We start from the raw sequence: 22,454 nt of genomic DNA, 5'->3' as shown, positions 1-22,454 counted from the left end.
CCTTATCACACAACCTCCACCACTAAGGCCTCCACTCCCAGAGCATTAACTGCAGACCCCTGGGGCAGGGAGAAGACACCAGGTCTGCACTGGGAGTCAAGGCCATGCAGGGGCTCTGGACAAGGACCCCTCCATCCTAGAGATGTCAGTGGGGACTTCTGGGAGGGTCTCACCCTCAATCCCACAACAGCCCTAGCTTATAAATAAGGAAACTGCTTCCTTCTTTGATAAAACCCAGAACCTTCAGCGGCATGATGAAGGGTGGGGGTAGGGGGACTATAGGGTCTGAGCTCTGCTGGCCAGAGTGAAGACTTCCTCACACGTGCATGTGCATGTCTGGGTGCCTGGGCACTGTGCTCAGGTCATTTGGGGATGCCTGACACAGCATGTGGGAGCTGTTACACGTCTGCTGGCTGCACAGGAAAAGCCCCACTAGGCAGCGCCCACCCCATTGTCACTTGAGTCCCCAGCACACTCAACTAATGGGATTTAGGGGTCTGAGCAATGGAAGAGGGGATAGGTGAGTGACTGGCTCTATCCTGTTCTCGCTCTGAGCCTGGGATTCTGGACATTTGGTCCAGGACCCAATGTGTGTTCCCCACAAGCCTGTTCCATATGCCCAGCAGTGAGTCAAGGTTGTTGTCAAGAGGTGTTCTGGTCTCCCTGGGTCTGCACCGATGCCTCAGCCCTGTCACACCTCACCCTGCGGGGTGGGGATTCCATCTCCCCCAGGGCTGCGGCTTCTCACAGCAGCCTGGTCCCAGCCTTGGACCATGGGACCAAAACCCTCACCCAAGACACCGGCATGGGTGGCCTCACCTGTGAGGATGATGTTGGGGATGCTGCTGTGGCTGGGGTAGCCAAGCTGCTGTGAGTCAGGCAGGCTCCCGTGGCTGCCTGTGAGGCCCATCATGGCGGCCTGTGAGTAGTTGAGCGTTGAGCCCGGGCTGTACAGGCTGCTGGAGCTGATAGCGTTCTCCATCATGTTGAACTGCTCCAGCTGGGAGAGGAAGCAGACAGGCATGAGGCCAGCCCCATGGAGCTGGCCATCCTGGGGCCCTGGCTGCTGTTGGCCAGCAGGCCGGCCTGCAGCCACTGGCACCCCCTCCCCTATAAGACACCTAGTATCCATGCTAAGGTACACCTGGGGCTGCCAAGCATGAGTCTCTCCACCTTGGGGTCTCCCCGTCTCTGAACCTGCTTGAGTCTGCCAGCACACAGCCCCTTCAGGGCTTGCTGGATGGATGGATGGATGGATGGATGGATGAGCAAGTGAGTTACCAGCTCCAGGCAGCAGCCAACCCCTCCCATGCCCACACGCCCCCAACCACAGCCTCCACACAAAGCCAGCGCAACCTCCCGGCAAACCCACGTGCAGGGCCCCCATCAAGGCACCGATGTAAGAGCCACCACGCATCCCTGCCAGCGTTCACCACTCGCCCTTCCGCCCCCTCTGAGGGCAGCCTCGTTCTGTGGGCAGGGTGCAGACGCCAGGGGAGGCAAAGCCAAGCCACCTACTCCAGGGCCTGGGCCTCTGCAGCATGGAGACAGGAGAGGGCTGAGAAGCTCACACCCGAGGAGTGGGTGGGGTCTGGCGAGCGTCTGCTGAGGGCGCCCGCTCACCTGGTGGGACAGAGCATTGGCCTGCCTGGCCGCCATCTGCTGCTCAAAGTATGAGTCCCCAAACACGCCGCCCAGGGTGGAGGAGTGCTGCAGACAGAAGAGAGGCCCGCTGTCGTCAGGATCCCCAAATCAGGCAGGGGGTGAGGCTACTGTGGGGTGAAGGGTGGGGGATGCCCACATGGGCTGGCTGCACCCACACCCCTCTCCCGGGACCTCACCAGCTGGCCTGGGCTGGGAGACGAGGGAGGCCTCTGGAACCTCCTGGAGAATACTCAGGACACAGGAGGCTGACAGCATCTGTCTCAGGGCTCCTGGGAGAGCTCACAGCCACTCGGACGGACGGATGCACCCTTAATCTTGGGATGACTGCTCTCAGGGGAACCTCTGTATGCCAACTTCCCCAAAAGTGCCATCCCATCTCCTCTCCTTGAGGCCCAGGTTGGGGTGAGCCCATTTTTGTCAGATGGGAGATGGGGGGACACATGATGGGGAACCCCACCTGACAGGCCCTGGAGGAAAGTTCCTGGGGCAAGGTGAGAGGCACTCTGGATGTTCAGAATGGGATGTGCACGTGGTGACCCTTGTCAGATGTGGGGGACACGGGAGGGAGGCCACACACACGTAGGCAGGAAGGCTGCACAGAGTGAGCACGGGACAGGCACAAGGAAGCACCTGCCCACCTGTCCACTCATGGCTGCATATTGCCTGTCTGCCTGTGAGGCCCCAGGGCCGGTCCTGCTTGTGCAACATCAGATGCAGCAGAGGGATGGGGTCTCCCCTGGGAGAGGAGCAGGGGGCTGGGGATCCTCAGAGGCAGCAGAGATGCCAGAAAGAGGAACGCAGAGTCCCTGCCCATCCTTGAGATGCTGCCAGGGAGATGGCAGGATAAGGTCTGGTGGGATGTGGAAGAGAGGAGAGGGAGGGCCATAGCATCCCCGAGGCTGGGCGCTCTGGCCTTTTTCCTCTTCTGCATGATGCATGTGCTCGGCCTGTATCCAGACCACCAGCCCTGGACCTCCTCCCTTTGAGCTCCCTGTTCTAGAAAGGTGCTCCCACTCCCTGACAACTGCCAAAGCTTGAGTCTCAGGCCTACATACCAGAGAAGGGCTGGACACAAACCCACCTACCACTCTGGACGATCAGTGGATAGACAGCCACCCTGGCAGGTGGGGTGGCTCCTGGGGATGGATGTTCCATTCAAACACAGGAATGAGTTAAAAATGTGAAAGGAGTAAGGAGGTGGAAAAGACAATGTGGCAAAAATGCCACATTTGCCGTAAAAATCGCCAGCTTCAGGTTTGGAAAGAGGGGCTGTGAGGTGCTGGGTTTACCCATGAAGGAGGCGGCAGATGAGGGCCTTGGCTGAGGCTGGGGGCAGGTCGTTCTGGGGCACCTGATCCTGTCCCCGTGGCCTTGGCCCCAGAGAGGCCTGGCCCACACGGGAGACCCCAAGCTATGCTTCCTCTTCTGAAGCTTTCAAAAGGGTTTGCCAGAAAGGTCTGCTCAGAATGGAAGAGGGAAGGCAGCCCACAGAACCCAACCCCAGCACCCCTGGTTGGGGTCAGATGGCCTGGCTCCATCCTCACATTTTTCATTTTTGGAAAGGGAGGTAATTAGATTTATTTATTCATTTACTTATTATTTTTTAATGGAGGTACTGGGGATTGAACCCAGGATCTTGTGCATGCTAAGCACGCGCTCTACCACTGAGCTACACCCTTCCCCTCCCCTCACATTTGAGTGAGTGGCCTATCTCCCTTGCAGGAGCACGATGGATGGACAGACAGATGGACCAACACACAGACATGAGCTTGATGAGATAGCAGCATGCTCTTTGCCCAGCATGAACCGCTTTGGTTCAGGTGAATCTCTCCTGAGAGAAACTTGCTCTGCCCTTAAATTCCTGTCCTGCCTCACACAGAAGAACGGATGTAACTCAGGAGCCAGCCCCCGACAGGGCAGCCCACCGGGGAGCAGAACCCACCTGCTGCTTCCCCTGCCTGGACGGGCTTCTCCCACCCTTAAGCATCCCCCCCCCACCGCATCCCCCTGCACCTCATGAGGAGACTAGACGCCAGGGCTCAGAGCCAACAAGGACAGACCGAGAGCGTGCAGACACCAGGCTGACCCCTGGCCTGCCCCGAGCCACTGCACTTTCCCCGCCTTCTACAGAGCGGGAGGCTGCACACCTAATCCCAGCAGGACCCTTGGCTGCAGAGGGTGGGAGATGATGGAGGGCCCTGGGAAAGCCCCTCCTCTATCAGAGAGTCATGAGAAGAGCCTTGGGTCCTCCTTGATGCCCACTGTCCTGACCCACAGGGCCTGGCTCAGAGTGCACCTCTGAGAGCCTGGGAGATGGGGACAGCACGGCATGTCCCAGGACAAGGATCCCCAGGTCCTGCCTGGAGGAACAGCTCCTCTTCCTGCTCTACCCAGGAAGTAACAACATCCCTTCAGCTGAGAATGAAGCTTCAGGGCCTGGGGCACTGTAGTGGCTCCAAGAGGTTTCTCAGCTTAGTGACACTCTGGGGACAGGGAGGTAGGTTCCTGGGGAGGCTCCACTGCTACAGTGAGATTTAGGCCCACATGTCAGCTTTGTGGGAACTCTTTCTCTTCTGATGGAAGGTTCCAGGTAGAATGCAGCCATGGGTGGAGTGGAGCCAAGGGGAATTTTGAGGAACCTGGATTGGGTGTGTGTGTGTCTGAGTCGGAGATCAGAGTCCTGTGGTGCCTGGTATGGAGGGAAAATGTGAGTCTGACAGAAGTGGTCTAGCCCTGCCTGTCACCTGGAGCAAGCCTCGGTCTCCTCATCTGTGAGAAGACCAGGACCGAGGGGCTGCTTTGCCCTCAGAGAAGCTTCCTCAGCCTGGAGACCGTGAGACACATCCTCTTAAGGGGTGGAGAGGGCCGAGGAGTTGGAGTCCCCACTATAACCTTGCTGTCACCTCAGCTGCACCCTCAGGCGGGGGGGCACCCCTCCACCTCCAGAAGTCTGGAAGCACGAGGCCTCAGGGTGCACAGGCGGTTTGATGCCAACTCCGAGCCTCACACCAGGACGTCCCAGCCTTGGGGTGAGGAGCTAGGGCAGAGGCCACACCAATGTCACTAACGTGAGTGGAGAGCCCACCACCCCCAGCCTGGGCTTTGCACAGACCACAGAGGCACGGAGGGAACGGGGGCGCTCCCAGGGAAAGCGCCTTCTCCTTGGCCACTGCCCAAGGTGGCCACCCCTCTCCGGTCCCCACCCCGGTGGAGTGAACAAGATGGGATGGAGTGAGACAGGAGCACAGATAGTGGATGGGTGGGCCGGAGGCACGAGCTAGGCTGGAGCCAAGGAGGTGGGGAAGGGGATGCGGCGTCCCTTACTTGCGGGGAGCTCCCGGGGGAGAAGCCTTGATTGGAGACAGGCGAGGTGGGAGACTGGTTGGCTGGGGAGCCAGCGCTAGTGCGGTACTGCTGCAGAGCCGGCGCCTGTGACGACAGACAGGTCAGGACACTTAAGGGGCCCCGCGCCTGGCTGTTCCCTGCTGGGCCCCCTGGCAAAGCCCCCACCCCTCAGGTAAGCAGAGTACCCAGGGCACCCACAGGAGGTGCAGGTTCCTGAGCCCAGCAACTCGAGGGGACCTGCCTCCTCCAGCTCTGGGAGGGGTGGGGGCGCGTGGTCACAGAATCGCCCCAGGGGGCTGTGGGAGGGGTGTGGGGGAGAGAGCTGGCCTCTACTCAGCAGGTTTCAGAGCACCCCCATGAAGGCGCACCCACACCCACGTACCCGTGCACATGGCTGCACACACGTGAACGTGCACGCCCACACACATGGGCAGGGAAGGCCCAGGGCCAGTCAGATGGCCTTGAGGGGTGGCAGGACTGACAGTGAGGGCTGTCTGGGGCACGCTGCAGGGCTCCCGGGGCCAGGCAGTCGTTGTCACTGATGTTGCTTGGAATGAGCCTGCTGGGGTTATACTGTCCACAGACTTCTAAAGGGCGGCCACCCCCTCACTTGGAGGACAAAGGGCCTTGGCTTCTCACCAGATCCCTTGGGGGCAGGATGGGCCAGGCCAGGACCTGGATTTAGACCCTGTTCTGGTCCCACTCAGTGAGGCCCTGCTGTGTACCTCTGGGCAAACTATCTAACCTCTCTGAGCCTGCTGTTCAGTGAGGCCCAGCCAGCCGACCTGGGGCCCCCTAAGTGCTACGTCTCTGTCTCCTTCAATTCCTCAGCATCCTGTCCTGAGTAGTCTGGGATGGAAGTTGAGCCCAGGTAGGGCAGGGGGTTTGCACAGGAAAGTATGGGTATCAGAGACAACACTGTGGTCACTCAGCGATGACCAGCTCAGGCCTCCTCGGGGTTGGAAAGAGGAAAATGACCAAGGAACATTCTCCTCGCCTGGGTGGGTCTGCAGAAACACAGAAGCCACTGGAGCCAGAGTCCTGAGAGAGCCAGCACTCTCTTGGGGCAAAGTGGGAGTAACAGACGACACATGCCTTGACCTGAGAGCCTGGCCTGGACACCCCATGCTTCCAACATCTCCCCAGCTCCACAGTGAGGAACCACCCACATCCTCATTCAAGGGGACCCTTGAGGTCTGCCCTCCAAGGGGTCAGAGCAGCTTGGAAATGTGGGTCTCTACCTGTTGGGTTACCTGCCTGCCCTGCCCAGCTCAGGCGGGGGGCCTGTTCTTTGCAGAACACATGTTCTGATGACATTTATCCTGGGGCTGGCAGCCAGGGGAGGGCTGGCTGGGCCCCAAACGTGGGTCCCTGTTCCTCTGGATCTAACTGTGACCACCTCCCTCCTACCAGGGAAATCAGGGTGAAAGTCTGAACAGTCAGGAAGGTTTTGGTGCAGGGGTCAAAACCTAGCACTTGTTACCCTGAGCCTGGCCACAGGCAGGGGGTCTCATGGTCTGAACTGCAGGTTCCCAGCCCAAGGCCCTGTGCTGTATGAAGCAGAGCTGGCTTCATCCCTTCTTCTCCTCCAAGTTTCTCTCTATCCCTCTGGCTCCCAGAAACCCATTTCCCAGGCCCTGAGAGCTCTGTGCTCTCCCTGCCTCTAAGGTAGCCTTTTCTTGGGCGGGAAGGGCTGAGGGGGCATTTGGGCCCACGGGGGAGGGCTTGGCAAAAGACATGCAGTGGGCCATCCTGGTGAAGTTTGGGGCACTTGACCCTTGCTCGTGCCTCAGGTTCCCCATCTATACTGGGGTGACGACCTTGGCTTGAGGATTCCAGGGAGAATCCCCTGTGGAACCCCATGCCTCAGGCCAAGGTGGCCTCAAAAGCGGAGCCTCAAGGTGGCTGCAGATAAAGCCAGGTGCCCTCACGGTCCTCCTGTCAGGCCCAGTGGGGGCCTCTCATAGCCCCCAGGGTTCCTCCCACACAAGCCTCCCACCCAGGCCCCATAGGACTCCATCGCTAGCTTACCGAGGCAATGTCGATCCCCATCGGTGGCTGGCCTGCATTCTCTGGGGGGGACTGGGGGAGAGAGGACGGTACCGTGACTGCAAGTGGGGGCAGTTGGGGCCCCCGCGTCAGGCTGGTGCTCGGCATCAGGGAGCCGCCTGGGGGGAGGCCAACAGGCACCTGCGGGGGCGGCGGGGGCGGCTGCTGCTGGGAGGCAGGCGGCGGCGGGGGTGGGGGCTGAGGTTGTGGTGGCGGCGGCTGCTGAGAGCCTGCCTGGGTGAAGAAGGCGTAGGGCAGCTGCTGCTCCAGAGACAGGGCATCCATGGCCACGGCCTGAAGGGAGAGGAGGGCATCAGACAAGAGACACGCTCAGAGGTGGGGCAGGGCTGGGAGCACCTGGTCCCCAGAGGACCCCCATCGGCCTGGCGTGCTTGGCAACAAGGTGATGGGCAAACAAAGGGATGTCCAGATCCTGGATCGGTGAAGCAAAGGCTTAGCAGGGAGGCCTCCTCCAGGACCCACGGAGGACCTGTCCTCAGCAAGCCTCTCTCACCACACACTGAGCAACAGCACCACCGTCTGCACTCAGAGACTCAAGATGCCCCTGGCCTTTCTGAGCTGGAGTTTCCCCACTGTGGGCAGGCACGGGGCACCACACTCTGGAAGCCTAGTGGGGAGCCAGCGCCCAGCCCCTGTGGGGTCCTGCAGGGGGAAGGAACCCCCCTCCCACCCTCCTCAGCCTGGCCCATCAAGGGGAGGCTGGAGACGAGTTGGGTGAGGAGACACTGATGTAGTCACTGAGCAATGACCAGCTCAGGCTTCCTTAGAGTTGGAAAGAAGAAAACAGCTGGAGAGAAGTTTTCAACATTCACAAGTCTGTGCAGACAGTTCCAGGGGCAGGCAAGGGCTCCTGCCCTCTGAGGGAGACTGGACGTGCCCAGGAGCTACAGGATGAAACACTTATCAGGATGCCAGCTTCTGATCAGTGGGGAGCAGTTTATGCCCAAAAGAGTGTTTCCGGAAAGGGAAGGCAGGACTCAGGGGTGGGGCGTGGTGGGAGCAGAGAAGAGGCAGGGGCCACAGATGGAGAGACTGAGGACACAGCCACCAGGAGCCACCCAGGGCGCTGCCTGGATCCTGGTCTGAACAAGAACTGTACAAGCAGTGACACAGTGGGGAACTGGGCCCAGGTGGATATAGGAAGGTATAGAAGAATTACTGTTCATTTAGTTGTAAGTGGATAAGGTCATCGAGGTTATGTAAAGAAACAAACGTTATCTATTAGGGTCTGAAAAGTAGACAAAATAGACAAATTCCTCAGAACACACAAACTACCAAAACAGTCCAAAGAAGAAAAAGAAAATCTGAGTAGACGGATAAAAGTGAGATTAGATCAGTCATCACACAATTTCCAGTGAAGACATGCTGAGACCGCAGTGCCTTCAGTAGTGAATTCTACCAAACATTTAAGAAAGAATTAACCAATGCTTCACAGACCCTTAAAAAAAAAAAAAACCAGAAGAGGAGGGAACACTTCCTAACTCGTCCTATGAGCCTACGCTGACTAAGCGAAAGAGAAGATTCCAATTACTGAAATCAGAAATGAAAGAGGGAACATTACTGACCACTTTACAGAAATAAAAAGGACTATGAACAGCTATATGCCAGCATATTGGGTAACCCTCAGGAAATGCACCGATTGCTAGGCATAATCAAACTCCCAGAGAAGTAGACAAAGCAAAGACTGTAAATTGAAAAAAAAAAACAAACCTCTTAAAACATTTTATTTTGGGAAATTTCAACTAGATCCTAAAGGAAACAAAACAAAACAAAACTGGATCCTGAAAGAGAGACTAGCATAATGAAGAAGGCCAGTCACGCAGGCACACGCTAACAGCCATGATTGGCAAAGGGGACCTCAGGCCACTGATTTCTGCATTTCCCATGTGTTTGAAAATCTGACAACAAAAAGCAAACATGTTGGGAAAGTCTTCAGGATTCTGCTCCCTGGAGGAGCGAGAGGCCTCCCAGAGAGGCAGAGCTGGGCCCCACCTCCCCTGCCCCACTAAGCCCTCGCACCTGAGTGATGGGTGACAGCGGGGAGAGAGTGGGCGACACCTGCTGGGCCTGCTGCCGCCTTGCCTCCGTGCTCAGGGACAGTGGGCTGACGCCAGCTGGGCGGTGCTGCGGTGAGGAGCCAGGCGTGCTCATCCCTGAAAGGGAGGGAGGGAAGGTGGGCGTGATGCGAGCCACTGGGAGCATGCAGGGGGTGGCACTCACACACCCAGGATCATTGCTGGGGACAGCCCAATCACACAGACAGAAACCAGAGGGCACATCCTGATCGCCAAATCCAGGACTCCACTCCCGCCCCAGGTCCAAAGCCCCGATACCCTAATCTCTGGATCCCCCAGCTCTGCACGGGCTCCATTCTCCTTCCCACCTCCAGTGCTGACCAACGCTCTCCCCACTGATCCCACCCTCTAGGAGGGGCAGGTTCTGCAGGCCCCACTGATCAGCACTTCCCCACCTCTGGGCCACAGCATGATTAGCCCCCAGATGGACATGTGACCAGGCTGGCCAATGAGACCCTGTTCAGGGGCTTTTGCTGGGACTCCAGGAAGGGAAGTCCACAATTGTGTGAGGGGGCATCCGGTAACCACAACAGGGAGGGCCGGATGACAAACAGGGAGCTGAGGAGCAGAGTTAGCACCTGAGCCCCAGACCCAGCCACATTGGTGCTTCTTGATTTCGGGAGACAATTGGTCCCCTTTTTTGCCTAAACTGGTTTGGGTTTTGGAGAGCTCCAAGCAAGTCAGTCCTGCCTGATGCAGTTTCTTCTTGAGTCTCATCATTCTGCTCACCCTCCTTTCATGAACTTGCCCCTTCCCATAACTGCTCCTTTGGCTCCTCTTGGCCCCTGATCTATGTATCTGGTGGTCCCTCCCTCACACCCACAACCTTCTCCCCCCACCTCATGCACTCCCCAGGCTGGAGCACCACTCCCACAAGGATGCCCAAGTTGAAATCCAATTCCTTCATCTTCTTCCTGATAGAGCTCCAGCTGGGGGGCTCCAAGTCACCCTTTCCCTCACCCTGGCCCCATCCCTCAGCAATGTGATCCCTGAATGTATCTGCTGTGAAGGGGCTGAGTGAGGTCAAGTTCAGTGTGGCAGCAGTTAGGGCCTGCCAGGTGATCCTGGGGCACTGTGCCAGGGAAGCAACAGGCCCCTTGATGCTGGGGGAAGGATGGGGACCCCTGGCGGGGGAGGTCTCACCTGATCCCCCAGACTCAGTTTCCTTGTGGGTTCACTGTGAGGCCCTAATGAGGTCATGAGCAGCTATGGCCCACAGTCAAAGCCAGGTGAAGGCTCCTGACTCACTGGGGCAGCTGGGCCCATCCTGCGAGGGCACCAGATCAACCCTGTTTCAGCAGGTGAGGCAGCAGGTTCAAGGGCTGGCGAGCGCGCTCTCAGCACGCACTGAAGGGAGATGATGGGCAGCCTGCCCTCCACCAGGGCAGCTGTTCACTGGGGCTATGTCATCCGCGCCAGGCGAGCCCGGTCATGCCTGCACTTCCCCTAGGAGCCCTGGCAGCTTCACTTGGCCAACTGCGGGGGCGCCTGGCACTGTGGACTGCTCCCGCAGTAGAGCCCTGGGGGCCAGTTTCTACACAGACTTTGGGCCCACAATCAGGCTGCTGCAGACATAGCAACATCACAGGAGCCACTGGCGGAGGCCTAGGCAGGAGGAGTCTGGAAGACGCCTGTTGAGAGTGCACTGGGAGGTAGGACCCTGGGTTGCTCCTTGTCTTCTCTGAGCATCCAAATGCCTCATATGTCCGGTGGGCAGAGGAACACTCCACACCCACGTTGGGAGGAGATGTCAGGGCTCGGTAAGCAGCAGAGAAGCAAACACCAGGAGTGAGGGAGATAGAGGGATGGCAGGGATGGGAGGAATCTGTGGCAAATTGGAGTGCTCCAGCCCAAATTGAGGTGCAGGACCTCGACCCTCCATCGCTAGGCCTGATTCTTCCAGAGAAGCTAGAAATCCAGGTTTTTACATGTATGTTTGAATGTTGATTCAAAGCATCACACACAGTCGTAGGCCAGCCAAAATACACTGATGGGCTGGATCTGGCCCTTAGGCTACGAGCCTCTAATGTCTGCCCTGAATACAAGGGAGTTTTTAATCCTCTGCTGGGCTGCAGAGCTCGCTCTTGGCCTTCTATGGGGCAGCCACCACCCCCAAGACATCAGTTGGGCCGGGAGGGCCGAGGGCCGCTTTGCCGTTGAATTTCTTTTGACAACCCAGATCACTTTGGGGAAAAGAAGTGGGTCCAGCTGGAAAGGAAGCCTATCTTGGGCAGGGAGAGCTGCCAGGGGAGGGCAGGCCTGGTGGCAGAAGCCCAGCCCAGGGGCACGAAAGCTCAGTGGCAGGCCACAGAGCTGTGCCAGGAAGGAGGACCCCAGCCTGTCCACCCTCCAGGTCCCACAAGCAGCCAGGGAAACGACTTTAGCAAATGTGGAAGGAGGCGAGAGGGGCCGCTGTCTCCCTGTTGGCAGAGGCCTCCCTCTTCCTCCTCCTCAGGCTCACGTTCTGACTGCAGGGTGGGCCGGGTGATGGTGGGGGTGAGCTCCATGTGTGCCAGCGGCCGGCGGCTCAGCTTGACTTAAAACGCGCCCAGAAAGTGAAGCCCCTGCCATGCGAGCTGCTGGAGCGGCAGGTTCGCAAACAACCAAACACATGTCAGACATTACTGGGCCGACGCTCTGAGCCAGGGAGGCTGGGGTCTGGGCCCCAGGCTCGGGGTCTGCACTCCGTCCCACATCTATGGTTTTCACATGTGTGTGTTTTCCTGTGCTTGTTTAGACTCGGCGCGGGCTGGAGGTGCGCGGCTCCCGGGCGGGCGCTGGGGAGCTGCCAAGGACCCTCCGGCGGAGGGGGGTGGTGCTCTGGAGGCTGCTACAAGGCGTGAGGAGAAAAACAGGGGCCAGGGAACAGCACTGTCTGCAATGGGGGGACAAGTCCCTACCCTGCAGCCCCAGAGCCAACCTTCTGATTTCTTGCCTTGCACAGGCGTGCGTGGACGCTGCCCACCCATCTGTCTCTTGGAGGGCCATGGGTCTTGGGCTCCCCCAAATCTGCTCATTTTGTCTTCTGGGGCTCCCCTGGAGGCGGGGCATGGCCAGGGCTGGTGTCCTCTGCCCAGTGGCTGAGCCTCAGCGGGCACACGGCCAGGTGTGTGGAAGAAACACAGCCTCAATGCAATCAGGCCAGAATCCCACTCCCCGCTTCACCATTCTGGCTTCTATCTCCTCATCTAAAAACCTAGGAAACCCTCACCTGCCCCCAGCCCTGTCGGCACCAAAGTGAGGAATGACTCTAGGCTCCTGTTTTGCTTTACTCCCTGAATCAACCCAGCTCCAAGGCTGGCCAATTTCACCCTGAAATCTCTCTGCACAGCTCTCAGTGGGGCTCTGCCCTGGTCCAGTTGCTGCTGCCCGTTCCTTATGGCCAGCTCTCCCCGGCAGCCAGAGGAAATGCGGCAAACACGAACCTGAGTGTCTGATTCTCTTTCACAAAATCCTGTGTGGCGCTACCCACCATGCTCGGGGCAGGGGTGCAGGGGGCCCGTGGATGGGGTGAGCGCTGGCCCGTGCATGGCTCCAGGTGAGGTAGTGCTCTCACTGACCGCTGAGTCCCGACACACATGGACTCACAGAAGGGCCCCCCGCCGTCCCTCCTGCCTGCCCCACCACCAGGCTGTGGTGGGGCCATCCCATCTCCATGGATACAAACCCACACGTCCCACAGTCAACATGCGTACAGAGGTCACAGCAAGGACATGGGAGATCAGGGCCCAGCCCAGGGGACAGATGAGAGCAAACAGCGACTTAACAGCAGCAGGGAGGGTGCAGAAAGGCAACCCAGTGTGAGAGGCGGCGTGGGTTCGAGCAGGGAGTCAGGAAGGCCTGAAGATGGGAGGGGAGGTCATCTAAGCCGGGATGGAGCAAGGGGCCTGGAGGAGGAGGAGGCCAAAGGCCCCAAGGTAAACTCATGGGCTGAAGCAAAGTCAACATGGGGAGCAGGAATTAAAGGTCCTGGGGGTCTCAAGGTTTCACTAGGAGGGAGCTGAGGGGCTGTGCAAGGTCCTGACAAGAGGGCCATGAGCTGATGGCAGTTCTGGTGGTGAAGAGGCTGGGGGGCCCAGCAGGTGGAGGCCATCCCAGGGAGAGGATCTGAATCAAGCTGGGTCATGATGGGGGGCCGACAGGACATGCCAACGGGTCAGAGTGGATAAGAGGACAGAAGAATTGGGGAGGATATCCCCAGGGTCTCTGCCTGAGTTGTAGGGGGACGGTGCCGCTGGAAGTCCCCAGGAGGAGGGGTGAGGCAGCATCGAGAGATATTGGGATAGGAGAGGGGCCCGTGGAACATCCTCAAGGATGTGATCTGGAGAGAAAGGAGCATGGAGCGCTCCTCTCCCAGGGAGGGGGCTGGCTGGAGCGTCCCAAGCAGGCAGCCAGTCAGCTGCGGGTGGGAAGGGCAGATCAGGTCTGTCCCTCGATGAGGGGCATGGGGAAAGCCTGGCCCACCCCAACTCTCTGAAGCACCCAGCATCCCCTAAGAACCACAGTCCAAGGTCCAATCCCTGGGGGCATGAACCTGCGTAGTGCCAGGCCTTTGCCCAGGAAGTGCCCTCTGCCCAGATGCCTTTCCCCTTGGGTCAGCCTGGCAACAGCAAACCCTCATGGTGGACTCTGCCCTCCACCCCCACGGCCAGCATTGTGGATGTGACCCTGCTAGGTCATCATTCAAACACATGTGTCATCATCACTAGATAGTGAGCTCTGCCAGGGAAAGGAGTGTCCCCGCCGCCCGGCCGGGCCTTACCCTGGCCAGCACCGCCGATGCCCAGGTGTGTCAGGTTGGCTGCAAGGTTCCCGGTGCTGCTGGAGCTGCTCAGCGCAGGGAAGGTGGGCTCCTCCGGGTCCAACGGGGTCGGGAGGGGGGAGGGGAAGTGGATGTTGGTCAGGTCAGGCAGGGAGCCCCCCGTGTTGTGGGTAGCGGGGATCAGGGCTGTAGTGTTTTCCTGGTCAGCAGATGGAAAGATGCTGGGGGGAAAGGCCAGACAGAGGGGGAGGTGAGCTCTTGGGATGGCAGCTGGCCCATTCTCCCCCAAAAGCTGTGGCTGAGGCAGGAGGAGGCCGGTGCAAAAAATTAGCAGGTGCAAAATGACACCCCACAATTAGGCGCTGCCCTGCTCGAGAAACAACTGTCAGCCCACACTTCCAACGGAAGCTTAGGAAGCAGCCTGTCCCTGCAGGATGGGGGCTGGGGTGAGGGTCCTCCCACTGACCAGGGACAGACTGTGTCTGAGGGGTGAGTGTGCTGGGGCTGAGGCCAGGGGTTCAGTCATCTCGGGCAGGGAGGGGCGGGAGCATCCCCCATGGTGAGGCTTGCTGGGTGGCTGCCAGAGGCACAGTGTCCCCTCCTGTAGGGACCTGCAGCCTCATGAGCAGACAGGAAGCCCTGGGGTCATCCAAGTAGCCCATGGTGGCCTTAGGCACACAGGGTGGGGCCCTGCTGACACTTACTTGATTCCGGGGACCTCACAGGACTTGGGCCTGGACCCTGTCTGAAAGAGAAGACAGCAGAGGCTGAGCTGGCTCCTCGTGTGCACTGTGCCTCCTCACAACATACTGATCTCCCCAGAGGGGCCAAAATATGCTCAACAAAAATCGAGTTTATCTGCAGATGAAGAACAGGTAGCCCCGTGGGATGGGGGGCCTGCCCCAGGCACACTCAGGGCAAAAATAAGAGCTATGTGGAGACGGTCTTCCTACAGGCCCCTCCCAGCTTCAATCTGTCTGCTTGGTAAGGTGGGCACAGCCCAGGGGTAGCTCGGTCCCTTGTCAGAGCAGGCATGGGGGAGAAGAGGATGCCTGCCCACTCTTCACATATGAAACCCCCTCCTCCAAGGGCTGTACCACGGCTGTCAGCAGCCAGCTGGGGGGCGAAGCAGCTGAAAACCCAGGTGCCTCCAGGCTAACCCTGAAGCCATTCCTGAGCCAGGGCAGGCGGGGGCTCCAGTGGCAAGGGATGCCTCTGCTCGGTGTCCATCTACCCATGACAGAGAAGGACATCACATAGGGAAGTCTGAGGAGGCTCAAAGCGGATGCCCTAAATAACACAGAAGGTACTGCTGGTGCCCTCTGCTGACCCACCTTACAACGGTGCCCCAGAGCTGTGACTCCCACGGGGACCCTGGTGCTGGCATGCTTCCTGGCCCACAGGCCCAAGGACAGAGACCGTGGTTACCAGCCCTGGGAAGGGGGTCCCAGAGAAACCCTATTTCCTCCTCTGTGAACTGGGGACACTATCGCCATCCAAGAACTGCAGGCTCCAGGCAGGATCCCTAGACTCACGTTCAAGGACAAAGGAGGCAACTCTCTTCCGGTGGCAGCAGACATGATCGGACAGAACCCCGCGTGCCAACAGAGGGCTCAGCTGTGTGTTACGTTCCCTTAGTCCTCTCTGCCTCTTGGGCCCTCAGGCAGACACTCCTGGCTGATGTGTTCTTTAGGGATTATCAGACAAGAACGTGGACACAACCAGCGGAGGGCTGGGCCTGCTTCACCGTGCACACACCCGGTGGGGGTGGGGGTGGGGTGGGGAAGGCCTGACTGGCAGAGACTGAGGAGCCCAAAGGATGGCACGTGACCAGCGGGCGGTAAGCCTCTGTGGGGAATGCCAGAGGAACGGGTTTCTGCTTGGCCACAGGCTCCTTAATTCCGTGAGTAAACACTCGCTTCATTACCAGATTTTTTTGCAAAGCACTTTGACAATGACTTTTTCTGAAAAATCTTTTCAAAAGCATTCCACGAACATTATGGGATACTAATGGATTTCTAAACAGCATTAAAAATCCACCCATCATCCCCCCACCCCCACAACGAATCCCCAAGAATTCCTCTACTGACACCCTCACAGATGCATCGTTTTGCGCGGCAGTTAAAAGGCATCTTGCCAAGATGCTGGGCTCTGCCGCCCTCTTCTCACTCCCAGGATGCTGGGGCTGTTTCCCTTCTCAGAGTCACGACACTTGCCACCTTCATTTTCTTTACAGCAGCACATCTAGGCACGCAGAGGGACCCTGTTGTCCTTTCTTATGCACCCCTTTGCAACTAGATGTTTCAGTTGCTTTCTGACTTTGAATTGTCAAAATTTTTAAGTTTTTCCCCAGAGTTTGAAAATCATATGCATTCTGCATGCAAAACTGGAACATGTAGACAGGGATTAAAAGGCCAACATTGGTGCCCACACCCCACTACTTGGCAGGACATGCCCCACTCGGGGCTACCTGGGCTGCGTCCTGTACACCCAGGGATCTGTGGGCATCTCTGTGTGGTCTGTGCCTGTCTAAAGGGCTTTATCCCGCTCTTCCCACATAACAGTTTTATCACAAGTGTCTCTCATACCTTTAAAATTTCTTCAAAATTCCCAATTACAATCACATGGAGCTTTTCATGAGGTGCTGAGGACAATTTCCTTATAAATCCCCTACTGTCAAAAATTCAGGTTGTTTCCAGTTGATTTCAAAAGCTCAGAATCTATGCTTTTAAGGAACATAGGGCTGTTTGCTCATTCACCAGCTCCCTCCAAGTTCCTCAAGGAATAGGTGATTTTTGGTGCTGCCCCTTTCATGCAACTTGACCAGCAAAGGGTTTCAATTCTTTTTTTTTTTAACATTCAAAATAGCTTTAGTGTTAAATGCATTTTTGTTCTATTCAAATTCTTTGAAATCTGTATTCATGGCACAAATTCTATTTTATCACTAGACAGTTTCGTAGGTTGAACTTGAGAACTTTCTTTCTGGATACAGAAATCCCAATACAACTGGGAATTCCAAGTAGACGCTGTACTCTAATAAATTATGCGATTATTGTGCAAATGAATGGGAGTTTATGTTCAAGGATGATGATAAACAATGATAATTACACAATACTGTGCACTAGTAGCACAATTAAGGCTAAGAATTAGGAGGCATAGGTTCTAAAACCCTAAGTATCTTCACATTCTTGGGCAAATCACTTAACCTCCATGGCTTCAATTTCTTTTTTTTTTTCAGTTGAGATAAAATTGACATATAACGTTATATTAGTTTCAGGTGTGTAACATAATGCTTCGCTATTCGTACATGTTGTAAAGGGATCACCACAACAAGTCTCGAGAACATCCATCACTACACATAAAAATATGCAACGCTTTGTGAATTTGCGTGTCATCCTCGAGGGCCATGCTCATCTTCCCTGTATGGTTCCAATTTTAGTGTATGTGCTGCCCAAGCGAACGTGGGTTTTAATTCTTTACATGGTTTTCGATAGGCTATGTAACTGGTCAAAACTGAATGAGGTTCACACCTCAGGGAAGGCGACTCTCACCCAGTGTATGATTTCGCCAGTTTCACCCAGGGTTGTGCTTTAAAAAAAAAAAATCAAGAAGGAAAACCACTTTCAAAAGTTCTTAGGTGCTTACCTTCTTGGTGTCCCACGCTTGCTTGGAAAGGTTCTTGTCTGTTTCCGATGTGGTCTCCTCCATTCCTGGGACTGTTAACAGTAAGACTAGGGAGGGGTGGGGTGAGAAGGAGAAGCAGAAAATGAGTCTTTTTGCAGCTGCGTGCTGGCGCCAGGAGGGCACTCCCTCGACATAGAGTCGTGACTGTGATATGATTGTAACTGCCCCAACTACTACTTCTGGGGATTGTACTGAAGTAAAAGAGTTTCGTTAAAAAAAAGAGAGAGAGAGAGAAAGAAAGAAAAGTGAAAAAAGAGAGAGAGAGAACCTGTGACTTAAAAAGAAATGAGAATGAAAGCTCTGGAGCTAAGGACACATGTTGGCTCTGCCTCTTACAGGACCCACTCAGGCCTTGGAGGCCTTGGGGTGCAGAGAACAGCCAAGAATCTCTCCTAGCATCCCATGAGTGGTCGCCTTGCCCTGTGCACTGCACCTGTGGCCCTGTGGACACCCGTCTCCCGCACTGGGCTGTCAGTACCCAGAGGCCGGGCTCCTCTTGCGCTGTTGGCACCAAGCACAGGGACCCAGGCCCCATAGTTCAACGTGGGCTGAGGTTGATCCACGCATGGTAGTTATGGCCGCATGAGTTGCAATGCCAACCAGCCCCAGAGGAGGAAAGGAGATGAGAGGTCTGAGGGACTGGTTGGGCATCTTTCAAGGCCCTAGAACCAGCTGTGCCTGAAGTCCATTTCCCTTAAATCTTTCGGTTAAGGTAAAATGAAACATTTTCTTTATGAGACCCAATTTCTTTATGTTGGTTGGAGGTTCAGTTTTTCACATGCAATAGAGCCATTATGATGTGTTAGCCTGATGGGTTAATTCTTCCTTCTTGAAACCAGGACCAGGAGATGGAAGGGCAGCCAGACTAACCCTCAACTTCGTTACTGTCTGGGCCCCTTGAGGAACAGAGAGAGTTGATGTGTTTCTCCTCCCCCCACCCCAAAGCCAACTGGACTCTGAGCTGCCAGAGGTCCTTCCATTGTCACAGCAAGTCCCTGGGGATGGTGACACCCACTCATCGCCCCAAAAGCCCCATGTTCCTGGGGGACTCTCCAGGGTAGACAGCACCCTCTGAATGGCCCTCAGCATCAGGAGATGGAGAGAAGCGCCAGATCCATTCTTGTCACCCTTAGGGATCTGGAATCCTCGCTTTTATTATAGAGGCATTTCCTTCTGCGATCTTGCCTTTGCTGCCCCGTGAGCTGGGATCCCGGGAAGATCACATGAGGAAAGCCTCTGCCAGCAAGGGGTGAAGTTCTAGTTGACCATCCTTCTTCTAACAGCAAAATCTCCGTTACGTTTATACTGGCACAGTGAAATGCTACTAAAAAAGTAGTAAGCGTCTGGGCCTTCGGAATACACGATTAGTTCTCTGGTGTCAGTACCTTGGAACACAGCAGGCCCACATGGGGTTTCCTAGGGCTGGCCTCAGCATCGCTCTCCCCTCTATGGGTAACACTGCCCCAGTTTTTAAGATGGCATGTACTATCCTGGAAGGTCCAGGGATACTGCCTCCACATCTAGCTCTAAGGAGGGACTGGGGGCCTGGGCACAAATCTGCCCCAGCTGCAGGGGTGTGTGCATGGCCCAATTGGAAAGGAGGCTCTGGGCAAGAGTTAGGAAACAGTCAGCCTCTTTTCCACCCACTGTAGCTAGGATGGGCCCAGGGGCTGTGGACCTAGAGGGTCCTAAGCATCAGAAACAAGAAATGATCCAGTGTGAAGCCCTGGATCAAACTATACCTGAAGGTGAACATCAAGCCCTGACTGTTGGTCATAGCCAATCAAAGCCCTTTTTGCTTCAGCTTGCTGCTCCCAAAATTTGAAAGAATCTGTAAGTCCCCCAGACTGTGTGGCCATACCCTGAATCCATGAATGAAAGCCAAAGTGCATTTTCAGGGACTGTTTTCTGTGTCTCTGCACTCCTCAAAATCCAACTCAAGTAGCACCATCTCTGAAAGTTTTCCTGAACCCCTTCCCTTGTCCCACAGCACCCACTGAGTCTTCCCTCTCAAGTCTATCCACCTGTGAGTTTGTGATTTCTGGGAGCACAGCAGCCACCCACTGGACTTGCCTGACCCCAGGAAAGATGCCTGTGTGCCCTGTTGATACCTCTTTTCTGGTGCGTGTCCTGGGACCCACTCGTAAAGGGCTCTGGCTGGGTAGGCGTCATTGTGCTCTGGTGCAGGGCAGAGTCAGAATTGGTCCTGGAGAGAGGAGAGAGACAGTGAGCCTCAGCCCCAAAGGGGAAAAAGGGATAGTCCTGGCCCCGCTCTATCTGGGACATGCCCAATGGGACAGGGTGGCAGTCATAGGTCATTTCTGTGAGCTGCTGTAACCTGAGCAAAACCCTAAAGAGCCACAAGAGTGAATGCGGTTTTCGTCTGCAAAGGCTGCAGCAGAAATGTCCTTCCCTTCCTAACCACCTAACCAGCCCCTGTCTATCCCCGCCCCTTTGCTGAGCTTCTCAGCTTTAGGGAAAGGGTGGTGTTTTCCAGTTGAAATCCTCCAGAGAGAGGCCCTGACAGTCCCACAGTAGCCCAGTCTCAGGGGTACAAGCCCATCATGGAGTTCTCTCCTGGTGAAAAATGGCCAAGGGGAGTCTTGCTCCAACCAGTCCAAATGCTGCCAGGGGCCTGGGAGAGGCTCCACTCTCTGCCCTAGTAACACAATCTGCCCCCAGTTGCAGGTGCCTAAAGGGAGGGTCCCCAGAAAAACCCCTCAGCTGCCTAGGAAACCAGGGGCACCCATGGGGAGCTGGGCGGACATGCAAAGGATGGGCCCAGCTGCACAGCCAATTTGGGGATTAGAGTAAAAGCCACAAGCACCCAATGGGGATGTCCCAGACACTGAGAGTGACATGGGGGAAACTCGGTTCAAGGACAAGAACAGGTTACAAAGGACCGGGCCACCTCTGACCCTGGGGCCAGCTGGGCAGTGAGGAGCCAGGAGGATCCTGCCCTCCCCTCAACACCACCTGTGTGTCCCTGAGCAAGTGTTCTGACCTCTCTGTACTCTTATACCTAAAATGAGGAGGATAACAGCACCAACTCCACCAACGCACATCCTACATCAGTTAATGGATACGACAGTTGAAATAGCACCTGATACGTGAATATGACCTTGGTGGGTATTTAACTAGATTACTGAATTATATATTCAGTGTTGTGTTTATATATATATAATATATATTATACATATACATATTTTTTTAACAGCTTGCTTACTTTTGGTCTTTGTTTACTGAAATCACCTACGTATTTTTGTGTGTGTATGTATTGTAAAATAAACATAACATGAAAACTGCCTTTTTAACCTTTTTTAAGTGTATACTTCTTTTGCCATTAAGTACATTTACACTGGTGTGTAACAATCACCTGTGTTATTTTAGGCATTTATATTAACTATATTATTGTTATTTAAAAACATTCTAGATGATGGTATTATGGGTGGGGTTTTTTTTTCCGCTTTCCAGATGCATTTATGTATTTTTCTAATCTTCTAGTAAAAAATATATAATCCTTTTACAATCACGTTTTCTATGACTGTTTGGGAATGTGAGAAACCAACCATAATACAGCATTAATGGAAAAAAAGTAAGCCGCAGCATTGAATAATCAATACAATCCCTACTTTGTTCGAAAAAGAAAAAAAAATTTGTAAATAGAGAAGGGGAAAAAAAATCCCCAGAAGACCCCAAACTGTGACCTCACTGTTAGAGGGCTAGAGCTGATTTCTAGAAACTTCTGGATGCTTCTTACTTTTGTCATTTTCAAGTGACTGAGTACTGGTTTTTCAAGCATGACCATGAGGAAAGTATGGCTTTGTTTCCAATGAGAGGGCTGGGGTTGGCTCTGAGTCACTGACCTTCTCCAGCTGGTGTCCGCAGGTGGCGAGAGGTACACGGTGCCGTATGGGCAGCTGTCCGCGTGAGTGTGAGTTAAGGGGATGGTGCTGTCAGCCCAGGCCCGGCCTTGAGTGCTAGGAACCCCACACTGGCCATCGGAGTAGCCAGGCTGCTGGGAGCCTGCAAACAGCTGGGGCCTCGGGGCGGGGGGCCTTTCCTGCCTGGCTGCGAGCAGCCTCCAGGGTGCAGCCCTGTCCACCTAGCACTCAGCACTCACCCCCTGCAAGCGCACGTGCGGGCTGCACCCCTTCCAAGAGGGGCCTCAGCCGTGAAACGGGGGCCCATGGGGGTGCTGCGGGGAGTCTAGTTCAGCTGACCCCGGTCTTGACTCTTAATTCTGGGCTGACGGGGCGGCTCCCGGGGCCCCAGGGCTTGGTCTGGGGCCCAGCTGGTCAGGCTCCCCTAGACCATGGAAATGAGAACCAGGAAAGAACAGGCTTCTCTGTTCTGGAGAACCAGGGTTCCCAGGAGCAGCCACTCCGACTCCAGTGGTGAGGGAGCCTAGCTGGCCAGGCACCAAGGGGCAGCCAGGTGGGGGGGGTGGGGGGATTCCTGACAATCTCTCTGCTTGGCTGAGGTACAGAGGCAAATTCTATGTCTTCAGATCAAGCCTCCCTCTGTTCTGTCTGGGTCTGGCTCAGATCCCCCTCAGCCCCACTGCCTTGGCTCGGCTGCCCTCCATAAGGCCCTAGAGGAGGGCCTAGGCCCTAACATGTAAATGCTCTGCTCGCAACCTTCCTGGGCCCCACTGCCCAGCCAGGAGTCTGAGCACAATGTGGTCCAGCTTCATCCTCCCAACTCTCATCTCAGACTGTGTGCTCCAGTGGCCATCTCTGTGTCAATTGGTCCCTGTGCTCCCCTAGCCCTTCAGCTCACATTGCATCCTCCAGGAAGTCTTCTGGGGTTGCTGTGCAATTGTACTCCCTTCTTGGTGCTGCCCAGTAGCC

General features: G+C 55.9%; 1 protein-coding gene and 1 pseudogene across 6 annotated transcripts in view; both read right to left on the bottom strand.

Annotated features, from left to right (window-relative positions):
- The window catches only part of CRTC1 (CREB regulated transcription coactivator 1), a 73,837-nt gene that overhangs the window by 6,035 nt on the left and 45,348 nt on the right, over positions 1–22,454 (bottom strand). For 2 of the 6 annotated variants that reach the window (XM_064480045.1, XM_064480043.1), the window contains 11 exons: positions 21,468–21,529; positions 19,713–19,807; positions 17,563–17,648; positions 14,622–14,662; positions 13,918–14,138; positions 9,100–9,233; positions 7,201–7,353; positions 7,042–7,092; positions 4,990–5,094; positions 1,624–1,710; positions 820–1,000 (listed from right to left, as the gene is read on the bottom strand). In XM_064480045.1, the coding sequence (XP_064336115.1) occupies positions 820–1,000; positions 1,624–1,710; positions 4,990–5,094; positions 7,042–7,092; positions 7,201–7,353; positions 9,100–9,233; positions 13,918–14,138; positions 14,622–14,662; positions 17,563–17,648; positions 19,713–19,807; positions 21,468–21,529 (1,216 nt within the window). Of the gene's footprint in view, positions 1–819; positions 1,001–1,623; positions 1,711–4,989; positions 5,095–7,041; positions 7,354–9,099; positions 9,234–13,917; positions 14,139–14,621; positions 14,663–17,562; positions 17,649–19,712; positions 19,808–21,467; positions 21,530–22,454 lie in introns of all 6 variants that reach the window. The other 4 variants (XM_064480040.1, XM_064480041.1, XM_064480042.1 and 1 more) reach the window with 2 other exon arrangements.
- On the bottom strand, positions 17,278–17,378 carry LOC116148547 (U6 spliceosomal RNA; annotated as a pseudogene).

This window comes from Camelus dromedarius, chromosome 27 (genome assembly GCF_036321535.1).
Source record: "Camelus dromedarius isolate mCamDro1 chromosome 27, mCamDro1.pat, whole genome shotgun sequence".
Classification (NCBI taxonomy): domain Eukaryota; kingdom Metazoa; phylum Chordata; class Mammalia; order Artiodactyla; family Camelidae; genus Camelus; species Camelus dromedarius.
This window is presented reverse-complemented; position numbering and strand designations above follow the sequence as displayed.